The sequence below is a fragment of the Fulmarus glacialis genome, unplaced genomic scaffold (genome assembly GCF_000690835.1).
Source record: "Fulmarus glacialis isolate BGI_N327 unplaced genomic scaffold, ASM69083v1 scaffold26291, whole genome shotgun sequence".
Classification (NCBI taxonomy): domain Eukaryota; kingdom Metazoa; phylum Chordata; class Aves; order Procellariiformes; family Procellariidae; genus Fulmarus; species Fulmarus glacialis.
Window position 1 is genome coordinate 2,788 of NW_009195047.1, and position 11,622 is coordinate 14,409.

The following is an 11,622-nucleotide window of genomic DNA, read 5'->3' on the forward strand; positions in this document are numbered from 1 at the left end:
TCCACAGAAGGTCAGAGACGGTTCGGGCAGCTGCCCGCAAGTATTTCAGCTAGAGAAAAGAATTCACGAGGGCTCTCCTTCTCACTAAAACTGGTACCAGGGCCGCAAGCCAGAATACGCTGGTCCCCCTCTAAGTAGGGCTGTTTCACGCTGTTTTGCCAGGAGCAAACTGCCCACCCCTGCAGGGAGAGGCTCCGCTGGGTGCACGGGTTTGCACACCCCTGGGAAACAGCCACCACCTACCCCACGCCAGCAGCTGCGTGAATGAGCTTCTGCCTATGCATTACAGCCACATGAGCTTGCTCTGGAGGGAGCAGTGATGCTGCTCACCCAGTTGTTTTTTTTTTTTTCCCCAAAAAGCATATGGCTGTTGTCCCTGACACTGGGAAAGACCTTCTCCTGGCCAGTCAAGTCTAATGACTGAGTGAGCCCTTTCCACACAGGATCTCAGATTGCCTCAGGCCCTTTATGTAACCTGTGAAGGACCAAAAGTGTCAGTGCTTCTAATATACACGTCTAATGGGTTAATGCAAAACCAAAACACACAACACAGAAAAGCCAAGCATCGCACCCCCGACAGACAAATATTTGTTATTCCTTATAAGACTCGCAGGGCAGGAGTCCTGCTGAGACACAAAGAATACTGTGTGCTGTAGCACTCCTTTTCTAAAATATCACCTAAAGACGCCTACGTATTACAGATGATTTGGCATCAGAGCTAGGGAGCATCAGTGCCAGCACAGGGTATATGCTAAGAAAGATGACTCCACACGACAGGGTTTTCACATCACCTCAGGCTACAAAGTGCTTACAGGTGGTGTTGGGACTGAGGCTGGCACTGCTCGGATGACACGTATCCACCATCAGTCCCTGCCCACCCCAGGCATACAAGCAAGTTCAGCTCACTGCAGGCAGCGTCACCCACGCTGCCTAAGCCCAGCATGCCGTCTGTGCCAGGTCAGACAGACGGCTCTTCTCGGGTCACAAGACGGCGACAGGGTAATGCTGTAGGCTCAGCAGATCTGACTTCACTGCCTCTCTGCTCTACGTGATGTGAAGACTCAAAAGTCTTCCTGGTCTAGTTTAGAGAGGATGGTGCTTCTTCTTTATAGATATCAACAAAAGGCAGGGAAGCCTTCCTCCTCCTCCTCCGCACTGGAGAAGAGCACATGCATTATAGGAAAGCTTATCAAAGAAATCCTCTCTCCAGAGCAAAGTCAAGTGCTAAGGCCAAGACTTTAAATGGTCTCATTGCAAATAATTTAGAAGCACTTGCCAAGATCTGCTCAGCCTCCCAGGCTCCCACAGTCACCCTCCTGCTACCCAAGCGCCTGCTGGGGCAAAGCCACACACCCAATGTAAACGAGCAAGCACAACACACACACAAGCACACGCTGAAAGCCATCCCGGCCTCCTCTGCACATCACAAAGCAGCAGTAAAGGTTTCAAAGCCCAGTTAAGTCCTTCGCATCTCTCCTTCGCCGATGACTCAAAAGCAGGGCTAGGAAGCTCTTTTGTACATTCAACTGTAAAACACATGAGGAAGAGGAGCAAGACAACTCTCCTGATTGTTGCTACTGCCTACAGCAAGTTTTGGTACAGATATCCTCTCTTATAGGCACTCAGTGGGTAAAACGTAGCCACAACAAACTTGCCATCAAAAATCTTTCCAGTCAGCATTTTTTGGGCAGCTTTGGAATCACCAGCATTTGCATATTCAACAAAGACCTGAAAAAGAGAGAGGAGAAATAGGATTTCCAGTGCAGCATACCACCCGCCCCCTCCCACCCCTGCAACCAGGGAAACAGTGCCCGAACAGATTTTTCCCCCTCTATCCTTGGTTGAGCCCAGAGCAGTGGAGCTAAAAAGGAAGGAGCTGCACTTCTGACCTGGAATTTCACCTCTCGCTTCTCATTTCTAAGGGCAGCATATTTTTTGAGGGAGAAAGCATGATATTGCTCTACATCCTCAATGCCTGCTCTCCCACCCATTGGCTTCTCCCCTTCCCTCCCATATCCCGGCTCCCCTGATAAAGCTGTCTGTGGACCTCCCCGGTTAGGCAACCTTACATAACCAGAAAGGAACCTGTGCTGTTCTTCAAGATAACCATCTATTTTTAGCACTGTCATCAGCCAGGAGATTTCCAGGAGCTGAGCAGCAGTCCTGCAGCACATGGAGCGTACGTGGGAATACACAGCCTCTTCCCTCCATTCACTTACTTGGCCTTTACCAGGATTCTCCTTTGGAATCAGCAAGGAAACCACCGGTCCGTATTTCTGACACTCCTCCCTTATGTCTTCCAGGATATCTGAGAAAGGAAAGAGCTGGTTGTCTTTCACCTTGCAAACTAGGATGAGCCAAGAAACAAATGAAGGCCAGATGAACACATCAAGAACATTTAGTCAACAGCCAGTCTTTTCCTCCCAATTTAACATAAACAATCAAGAGGTGCCATGGCAGAAGCTGACACTGCTTAATGGCCGCATAACAAGATGAAGTGTCTGAACTGAGGCTCAGGAACACAGACCTGCATGCAGTGAATCCCCGACAGCAGGGCTTGGAGCACATGGACAGTGCTTTTCCTTGCACACAAAGCCTGGCCTTCCAGTAGCTAAAACATTTGGGATTTTTGAGTGCTTTTTTTTTTTGGTTACAGCACTTGGAGGAGGGGAACTAGAGTAGCTGCCACAAACCCTTCTTTGTGTGAGCAGAACCCAGCCTTTTAAATTCATGTCCCCAGAGCACTCTAGCTTTTGCCACTCACGTGGATTTGAGAGCAAGCAGAAATGCAAATTCCACCGACATGCTTTGCCACCTACCACATATAGTTTTTGCTACAGCTTAAGAACTCCAACGAGATATTTCAGTTCTCTGCTGAGATCATGGATAAGTTCACTAGCAAACTTTTGAGGATCTCTGCTACTGGGCTTCAGAGTCCTCCACATGTCCAGCAGAAGCTCAGAGCCACAAACACATTATGAGGTCTGTGGACATTTAACCAAAGAAGAAAATCAGAACAAACCTTTTTTTTTTTTTTTTTTTTTTTTAAATCTGGGTGCCTTCAAAAACTCACTATAAACTCTGCTTTCTATCTCAATCTTTTAGTCTATTCTCTGTTGGTGCAGTTGACCCACTTAGTACCAAATCTCAGCTGAGCAGCTCTTTGTTTGCTGTTCTTGCACCTATTAATTGCTCTTCTGCTTGCTCTCGCATCCCCAAAGCCAAACAAAACAGAGCCTCTAAGACGACAGGCTTGGGATTTGCAGGGCTTGCACCAACCTTCATATTCTTCTTCACACTGCAGAGAAGCATCGCTTAGAACATTTAGCAGCCTCAGCACAGGCGTGGGAAGCATCACCAAATCTTCGATATGGGGAGCTGTTTGACACCCACAGAATTAGGGTAAAGAAAAGAAATCAAAGTTCAAAGGAGCAAGAAAACAGGAAGTTGACTCAATATGCATAATCATACACAAGCACTTACTGCTCTTTGCAGTACAGTTTAGCTTCTCTCCGCTACTACCTGCATTTACAGCTTGTATTCTCCCTTTCCAACTTATCTTCATCTGTGCACTGAGAGACTCTTCCAAAGGGTTCAGTGCACTCTGCAATTATACTGAGGCCAGCACCTGAAATTGCTTTTAAAATTACAAAGCTAGCAGAAATTAAGACTAGAGTTATGTCTACTTAGCTCAGATTCAGAAACTGATGTGACCTCAAGAGCTATGCTAGTTGAGCAAACTGCCCCGTGCATATGGAGATGCAAGAAGATGAAAGAACTACTCTGCAACCTGCCTCTCCTGTTACTGCTACCAGACAAGCTGAAAACAGGCCGGCCAGTTTCTCTAACTACAACTTTTAAGCTATACTAAGGCACAAGCCTCATCTCTCTCTAGGATATCTTTCAGTTCTTCTCTAAACACCACGTAAACCCTCCACCCTTCAAAATCCAACTGCAATGCGCTGTTTTGAAGACCACCATACAATCTTGCAACAGAAATGGGGAAAACTCTTAGTTACTTAAACAATGCAGTGCTATGGAATAAGGCATGGCCACAAGAGGGTGGCCACAAAGTGGGTAAGCAGTGACCCTGTCAACAGCTTTACAGAAGCAGAAATAAAGCTCGCTGCAGTGGGGCGCTTGACTCTAAACAGACAGCTTCAGGAACAGTGTAGCATGAGTACTGCTGTGGAAGGAAACAGTCAGGTGGACAAACTAACGCCAAACTATGAGAGTCACATACGAGAGCACACCCAGTCCTTTGGAAACTCAAAGCAGCAGGGACAGTGCACTTCTCAAGGGACAAAAGCTTGATTTCATGTTCCTGAAAAGGACTGGCAGGCCAGTCATGAATTTAAGATCTGTGAGTCCAACTTGCAGCACTTGGAGAGTGTTAATGTTTTTACTTGTATTGGCAGCTACAGTAGCCAAACACAATAGCAGTACCTCACAGTTCTCACACTTGACAGTGAGAGAGAGGAGAGAAAAGGGAGGAAATGGCTCAAGTTCTCCAGTTTGAGCCTTCTGACTATGTTTGCAAAGATAGCAGGCTATTATTTCCTTGGAAATACTTTTCCAAGCACACAATATGTATGAGGGACCTGACATCTCTGCCAGGCACAGACAGAAGACGTTGATTTCATAGTGCAAGAGGAGATGACAGGCAAGCACACACGCTATAAATCTCCTCCTGTCTGACATGGAAGAGTCCTTATGAAAAGCTTAGAGGACGAATGGCCTTATCAGTCTAGATGATGCCCAGCCAGCCCTTTGAAGAAAGGTGCTGCATTCAGATAACCAGGCGTGTTCCAGCTCCAAGCGAACCTCTGGGACCATTCTTCCACAGGATTGTTGGTAACCAAGAGACAACATCAGATGAACCAGAGACTGAGAGAACATTTAAGTGTTGCCTCCGTCTTATATACTGCCCCTTTTTATTCAAGTAAGTCTGCCCTTCATTTCACATGTCTTTTTTCAGAGAGGGAGACAAACCAACCCCTAGGACTCGGAGCTATCTGGTCTTCCTGTAACCAAGTGACAAATGCATTTCTTGCAATACCCTTCTGCCCTAGGAGGTACTTTCTGCCCCGCCCTTCTGCTCCTCTTCGAAGTGCCAGGTGATACCAACCACACTGACAACACAGAAGGCTGCAGCCTGCAAGCAGCTCAGGAAAGAAGTTGATGAACTGGAAAGTCAAGACTTGGCTGTAAATGACAAGGAATGCCATTCTCAGCTGTCTTTGCTCTAAACAGAACAACCCTGTCCAAGTGAAAGGCAATGACACATCATTTTTTGACTTCCCAGGAAAGCAACAGTAAACGCTTCTTTGTGCAGACAAGCTTATGTACAAGTTTGGCAAAGAAGAGAAGCAGCAACTAAGAAAAATTGAAGCTGTTGTATAAACTTGTAGCACTAACCGCAGAAGCACCTTCCTAGGTACAGTTAGAGGTCTGTGTGTTTAAAACTAGACCAGAAAGCACTGCCAATATACTACTCCCTCTGCTCTAAAGCAATACTGGCTGCAAGGTTCAGCTTCTTCCATGGAAGGTGGCTTTGATTACAACAGTCCCAGTTTCTGAGATGCAAGAGAAGTCTGAAAACAGGAACAAGTTTGTTACTTTTGCCTAATACGCAGGAACACCAGTATCTTAACGTGACCTCAAGAAGCAATACTTAACATTCACTGCAAGGTAAACCAAGCAGCTTAAGAAAAGCGGGGCTGAGATTTAAGGGAAGATCCTAGCCCAGACAAAACTGGATGCCTGAAGCACTAATTTATGCTGCAGAAAAGCTGGACGCAAAGCTCTTCACTGGTGCTCTCGAAAGCAGACAAACTCTGGAGAATGCTACTGTGCTTCTTTTGGAACAGAAAACAGGGAGCAATATGAGCCTAAACAGAGTAGTATCAGCTCATCTTTTCCTGACAGCCTGCAACCCACATGGGGGGGTCCTGGGGAAACACCACCATTGTATTAAATTGAAGAGAAAGTGCCAGGTTAAAGCGACAGTGACATCTGCCTGTGACCCGCCACACACGCACCAGAAGAGGCAGGCCAGTCACTGCAAAAATAGGCTCGCACCACGAGAACACACTAGGATTATTCGACCTGTGCAGAGGAGGCAGCAGTGGATGCTACCACCAACCACTGCCCTAGTTGCTCACATCCCTGGCTTCTGAACTGGGAAACTCTTGGCCTAAGAAAAACCATCCACTCACCATAAATAGCAGTGCACCCTTCAAAAGCACCTTAACGGTCACAATATTAGGTAAGTACCGTGGTTATTTCTGTCCTCTCAGCAGAATGCTGCTGCCAATACACTCTTGGTCAGTTTGATCTGGGCAGAATTTACCAGGAGTCCAACCAGGGAAAAGCGACAGCCCGCAGGGCTCAAGGGGCAGGGCAGCACTGAGAGCACAGGCATCGCTCTGACCTGCCTGCTGCGGTACTGCAGAGGGCTGGCGAGCGCCGCAAAGAGCAAAGGAAGAGCAACGAGGCCAGAACCAGAAACAACACAATTTAACTGCACTCTGTGCTGCTTCCAGTACACGCCAAGAAAGCCGCAAGCAGGGGTGACGTGCACAGCTTACCAAAGGGAATGCTGAAGAATGGGCTGCATAAAGCCTTCTCAGCGGAGGCTCGCTTTCCTTGGTCACAATGGAGCATGCTGGAAGAGAAGACACCCTTATGCTCTTGCATGTGACATTCTTGCATCAACAAATTCAACTCAGGCTGGAAGCCAGTACAGAGGAATACCCTACCTTTGGGGTGCTTAGGGTACACAGGGAAGAGTGAGAAGCACATCTTCCAATTCACAGCTGAAGCACACCAGAAGGATCCCCTGAAAGCATTTTGGGTACATGGTACAGTAGGATTTCCTTCTCGATGTCTCTCAGCACCAAATGATGGAAGTTGCTCACTTACAAGTTCACAAGGAACATGGCATGTTCCAGCTCCACCTCCCCAGGCCATTCAGCCCTCGTCTAAAGCACACATGCAGCCTCATGAAAGTGATCACACTCTGCGGAGCTCCCATATCTTTCTACAATGGGATTCAAAGCAGCTAATAGCCCAGGGCTTGCCTGAGAACATTCCCTACTCAGCTTTACAGTGGCTCCTGATGCTATTTCTGCCAAGTTGTGTCCTCATTCACTCTGTAGCCTCAGAGCAGAGTCACAGGACAGCGAAAACAATCCCCTCAGCAGACATCTCAGTAGAGAGCTGCACAAGTGCATTTGAATCTTGACAGCAGTGGAGAAGCTGCCCCCCTCCCTCGTTTCTGACAACACTCCCCTAAAACAGCGAAGTCTCCAGTTTTCTCCAAATATAACTTCACTGGCAGGAAGTGCAAAGCACTGAAACAGCAAGTGATGAACATCATGACTGATATTCTTTATGGGCTTACGCCAAACTGTGCCAAAATCAGAGGAGCTAAAGTGTCTCTGCTAATGCTTGCACTTGTTACTAGCACAGTGGCAGCAAGATTTTTTAAAAAAGAAAAAAAAAGTGTTAGGTGTGGGCTCTAAGTTACCAAGAGCAAGGCATGAGACTTTAAAGAGCAGATCTTTAAGCAACAGTTAGTAAATATGGTAACATACCTTTTGATAAGGTCTCTGAGGTGATAAGCTGGAATGGCTGAATTCACCACCCCTTCACTGGCAAATATGCGATCAATGATGGCAGAACTGTTTGTCTAGAAAGAAAAAGAAACAGTGCTTGGGGAGGAAAGAAAAGACCAGTGCAAAGCTTGCGATAACCCATCATTTTCTGGACTGGATGCAGAGGGCTCTGGTACTGTCGTGTTTTGTGAGAGATCCCCAGTGCTCCAGCCTCACACGTTAAACCAGCAGGCCCTTGCCAGATGAAGTTTTTCCCATTTGCCTGTGCAAAAGCTGGAAATTTCCATGCGCAGGCAAATTTGCTGTTACTGTGGAAGTTATGATGCTGAAAGGATACTCTTATTGGGAAGGGAAACAAAAACCAAAATTATTTCATAAAGGACAGAGTCAGGCTCCAGGCTCACAACACAGAGCTCACAACACAACTCTTGTTTGCTCAGGCTATAGACTTACGAGAAGATCCCCAAATTAGAACTAATGTTAGACTAAATCAGCAAATAATTCCTCTGTCATTGTGCTGCTGAACTAGCTGGCAGCCATCAGCCATCCATTTCGTTCTTCCTCCTGTGCCACACGCTACAGCCAGTGCAACCCACCTCCCAAATCTTGGCAAGACACAGGCTCCAAACACAGACTCCTGGAGCCCCCAGCTTTCAGTAACCTGAACACAGGCAGCATTCAGACACGCCAGTCCCACAGGACAGCTGGGTCTTTAAGGCTCTGGAACCTTAATTCTCAAGGCAATAGGATTAGAGAAACATCCTGGAAACACTCTCTAGCTGTCAGGTGCTACCTCACAAATCCAGGTTACTGACAAGAAGCAGGAGAACTCGTTTGGTGCAAGCAAGAATGCCCACAGCAGCTCTCACTCACCTTCCATTCCTGAGATTGGACTGTATGTTTCAGTTTCATTCCTGAGAACATTTCCAGTAAAACGATTCCCAAACTCCACAGATCCACAGCAGAGGTACACTCCGTCTCACTCTGGAGCCCTGCCTGTGCCAGGCAGTTCTGCAGTTCTGCCTCTGGAGCCCGATACCCGTCTGTTTGAATATATTTCACATCCTACGGAAGATCACACAAACACAAAAAGTTAATTTTCCAGATTCAGGTTCTCCGCTCTATCCTTAAATCAGAGGAGGCCTCCACAGAGGCCCTTCCAAAATACTATTGCTAAATTGACAGAAAGCATTGTGCAGCCAGTTGTGTTAGGCAGGCAGTTCAACTTGCTATGCTGTTGTGTTGATGAGGAAAAAACCAAGACTGTCTGGAAGAGAAAACATCTCCCAGCAAAACAGCTGGCATTCCACTAACATCTGATCTCTCTGAAAGACAGCACTGCTGGGAGGAGGAGGCTGGATGTCACTGCGGACTGGCCCATTAACCTCTAATAAGCGCAGAAGACGCTAGAAGTTTCAGGATAAGGGCTGAACACCCACAACATGCTCCCACGGCTGCATGAGAGCATAAACAGCCCGGTCTGAACAGTGAGGATCAGTAACAGCTGACATTATTCAAGTACTGATGTTCTCTGGAACAAAACATTAAAAGAATGAAGCAGGCAGCTAACGCTCAGACAAGAAAATTATCAAAGGCGCTTCCCACGCACCTCTTCCTTCTTCCCCCCGCAGCCAGAAGGGCTGCAGCAATCAATACCTGCCCGGCTGCCATGGCTGGCAGAGTAAAATAAAATGGCCATGCGTTGCCTGCTTAAAAGAAAACAGGAAATTATAGAATCACACAAGCGCTGGCTGGCGGGGCTGCTCTGAAGGTCTCCAGTCCAGCCTCCCGCTCACAGCCAATATCTGCTCAGTCAGTTGTGGCTTTGTCTAGCCAAGTCTTGTAAGTGTCCAAAGACAAACTGCATGCTGTGTCTTTTTAACATGGGAGGGCTCGTTTTAAACACACTGATGTGACTCAAGGAATGACAGAAGAATATGCAAGCCTACTTCCTGGAAAAAGCGCAAGACTGGGAATTCTTACCAGGGGAATATACTAAAACCAAAATTATCTGGTTTTCTGATTGAAAATAAAGTTTACAAAAGTCATTTTCAGGCAACAGAGCTCAAAAGTGTTTTATGAAGTTAAAAAAAAATTGATACACAAATTGCTCCTCAGCGTCCCTCCTCCTATCAACAAAGAGCAGAACCTCTAGCATGGCAAAAGCAGCAGTTTAGCAGTCTCACCAAACAACATTTAGAGATAGAGAAAACACTGTGGTCAATGCCACCAGCAAAAATTGTGAGATGGAATTTCACTCCTACCATCTAAAGCATTTTCAGAGATGTAAGTGGCTGAGACCTTGCTCTATGTACAGCCATTCTCTGTTAAACAGTAACAGCAGGAAAAGTTATGCAAGGATAAGCTCGGCAGAGTTGACACAAATAAAAGTGGTATAGTCTTGACTCAGATAAGGAAATCATGCACGTATGCTGCTGCCTAAGGCAGGGGTGGTGAGGGGAAGCTGATACCCAGTGCACATTCAAAGCAGGGTCAGAAGGTTCACCTGTATAGCCAGCATATTGCTGAGAATGGGCAAAGGAAACTCAGCCCCAAGAAAGCAGATTGGAAGGAACTACAGAAGCAAATAAAACACCTGATCAACTATTATGAGGCAACTCACAGAGCAAGCAGCAAAACACACACCCGAATTAAAAAGGATATCTGCACAGGACACCAGGAGAATGTTTTTTTGCTGATAGACAGCAGTAGATTAGCAGCACAAATCAGCATTGAGCCAAGAATGTGGGAGAACCGAAGAACAACATGGAGGAGTTAAGAAACACAAACATTAAAAACAGCTCCTGTACCAACGAATTCGGAGACAGGTCTCCCACAAAATCCTCCGATATTCACAGATCACGGGGCTGTACCGTCAATACCAGGTAAACCAGTAAAAAAAGTATATGAATTTAAAACCTCTAAATGAGTAGAGTGCATGCAGCAGGGACAAGCCAGGGCAATGTCTGCACAGCAAAATCATAGCTCGTTTAATAGACTTAACTGCCCATCACCAGTGATTAAAGGCAAATTTGCTAAGAGGCTACCTGATGAAACAGCTTTACCGATACCCCTCACAGGCCCTTACTGAGAGAGGGAGGGGTGAAAGGAAGCTCTATCAAGCCAACAGCAGAACCTCCTGAGGCTCTCTGCTTTCATCAGAGGCCATGGAAGAGAATAAAAAGAGCAAGAACAAACTTACAAAACCCAGTATCACCAAAACAAAAAAGTGACAGCAGGAAGAGGGAGTGAAAGCCCAGGAAACGGGAAAAGCAGAGCAGAACAGGCAGAGGTCTGTCCGCGTCAGTAAAGAACGGCCACTGCCTACCCACAGCCAGAGAATGGGCTTTCGTCAACATGATGACATGGGAAAGAAACATCCAGACTTACTGAAAAAGGGAAGCTGCTGAAGACAGGATGAATGTAAAAACAAGCACAAGGACACTGCCAGAGATAATGCAATGGACTGGGGAGGCTGATGGTGAAGCCTGGATTACTACTACATACGATAAGGGATGATAAAAGGAAATTCTACAGATCTGGGTGCTCCCACTCGTCTGACCACACAAAAATTAGCAAAACTTTCCAGGAAGCTGAGACACCGCTTTTTTCAGTGCGTCATTAACTTTGGAATTCTTGGTCATGTGTAGCACAAAGACTAAGACATCAACAGAAACCAGAGACGCGCAAGGAGAATGGGAACACGAGCTTCTGCTTCTGGGGCCAGATAACATTTTAGCCTTTTCCAGGAAACCCTCAGCACCAGCTCAGCTACTACTCTGATCAGGTCACACTGAGTCCTACAATCACAAGCCAAAAGCATCACAGACCCACACAACTCAACACAGAGCCAACTGCTTTGAGAGCAGCACGTTCCAAACCTGATTCCCCTCTTTGAAGCTAAGTCCAAAGTCAATGAGCTTAAAGCACTCCTCCTCCGCGCTCCACAGGATGTTGCGTGGCTTGAGGTCTGCGTGCACGTAGCCTTTGTGGTGCAGGAATG

At 46.7% G+C, this 11,622-nt stretch overlaps 1 protein-coding gene across 1 annotated transcript in view; it reads right to left on the bottom strand.

Annotated features, from left to right (window-relative positions):
* Positions 1 to 1,502: 1,502 nt before the first annotated feature.
* UHMK1 (U2AF homology motif (UHM) kinase 1) overlaps positions 1,503 to 11,622 on the bottom strand; it is a 10,316-nt gene continuing 196 nt past the window's right edge. Inside the window, exons 1-7 of the mRNA XM_009587987.1 lie at positions 11,501 to 11,622; positions 8,493 to 8,684; positions 7,599 to 7,693; positions 6,591 to 6,667; positions 3,280 to 3,378; positions 2,220 to 2,308; positions 1,503 to 1,728 (exon numbers count right to left, since the gene is read on the bottom strand). The exon at positions 11,501 to 11,622 is cut by the window's right edge and continues 196 nt beyond it. Coding sequence (XP_009586282.1) covers positions 1,582 to 1,728; positions 2,220 to 2,308; positions 3,280 to 3,378; positions 6,591 to 6,667; positions 7,599 to 7,693; positions 8,493 to 8,684; positions 11,501 to 11,622 — 821 coding nt within the window. The 3' untranslated portion in view covers positions 1,503 to 1,581. The remainder of the gene's footprint in view (positions 1,729 to 2,219; positions 2,309 to 3,279; positions 3,379 to 6,590; positions 6,668 to 7,598; positions 7,694 to 8,492; positions 8,685 to 11,500) is intronic.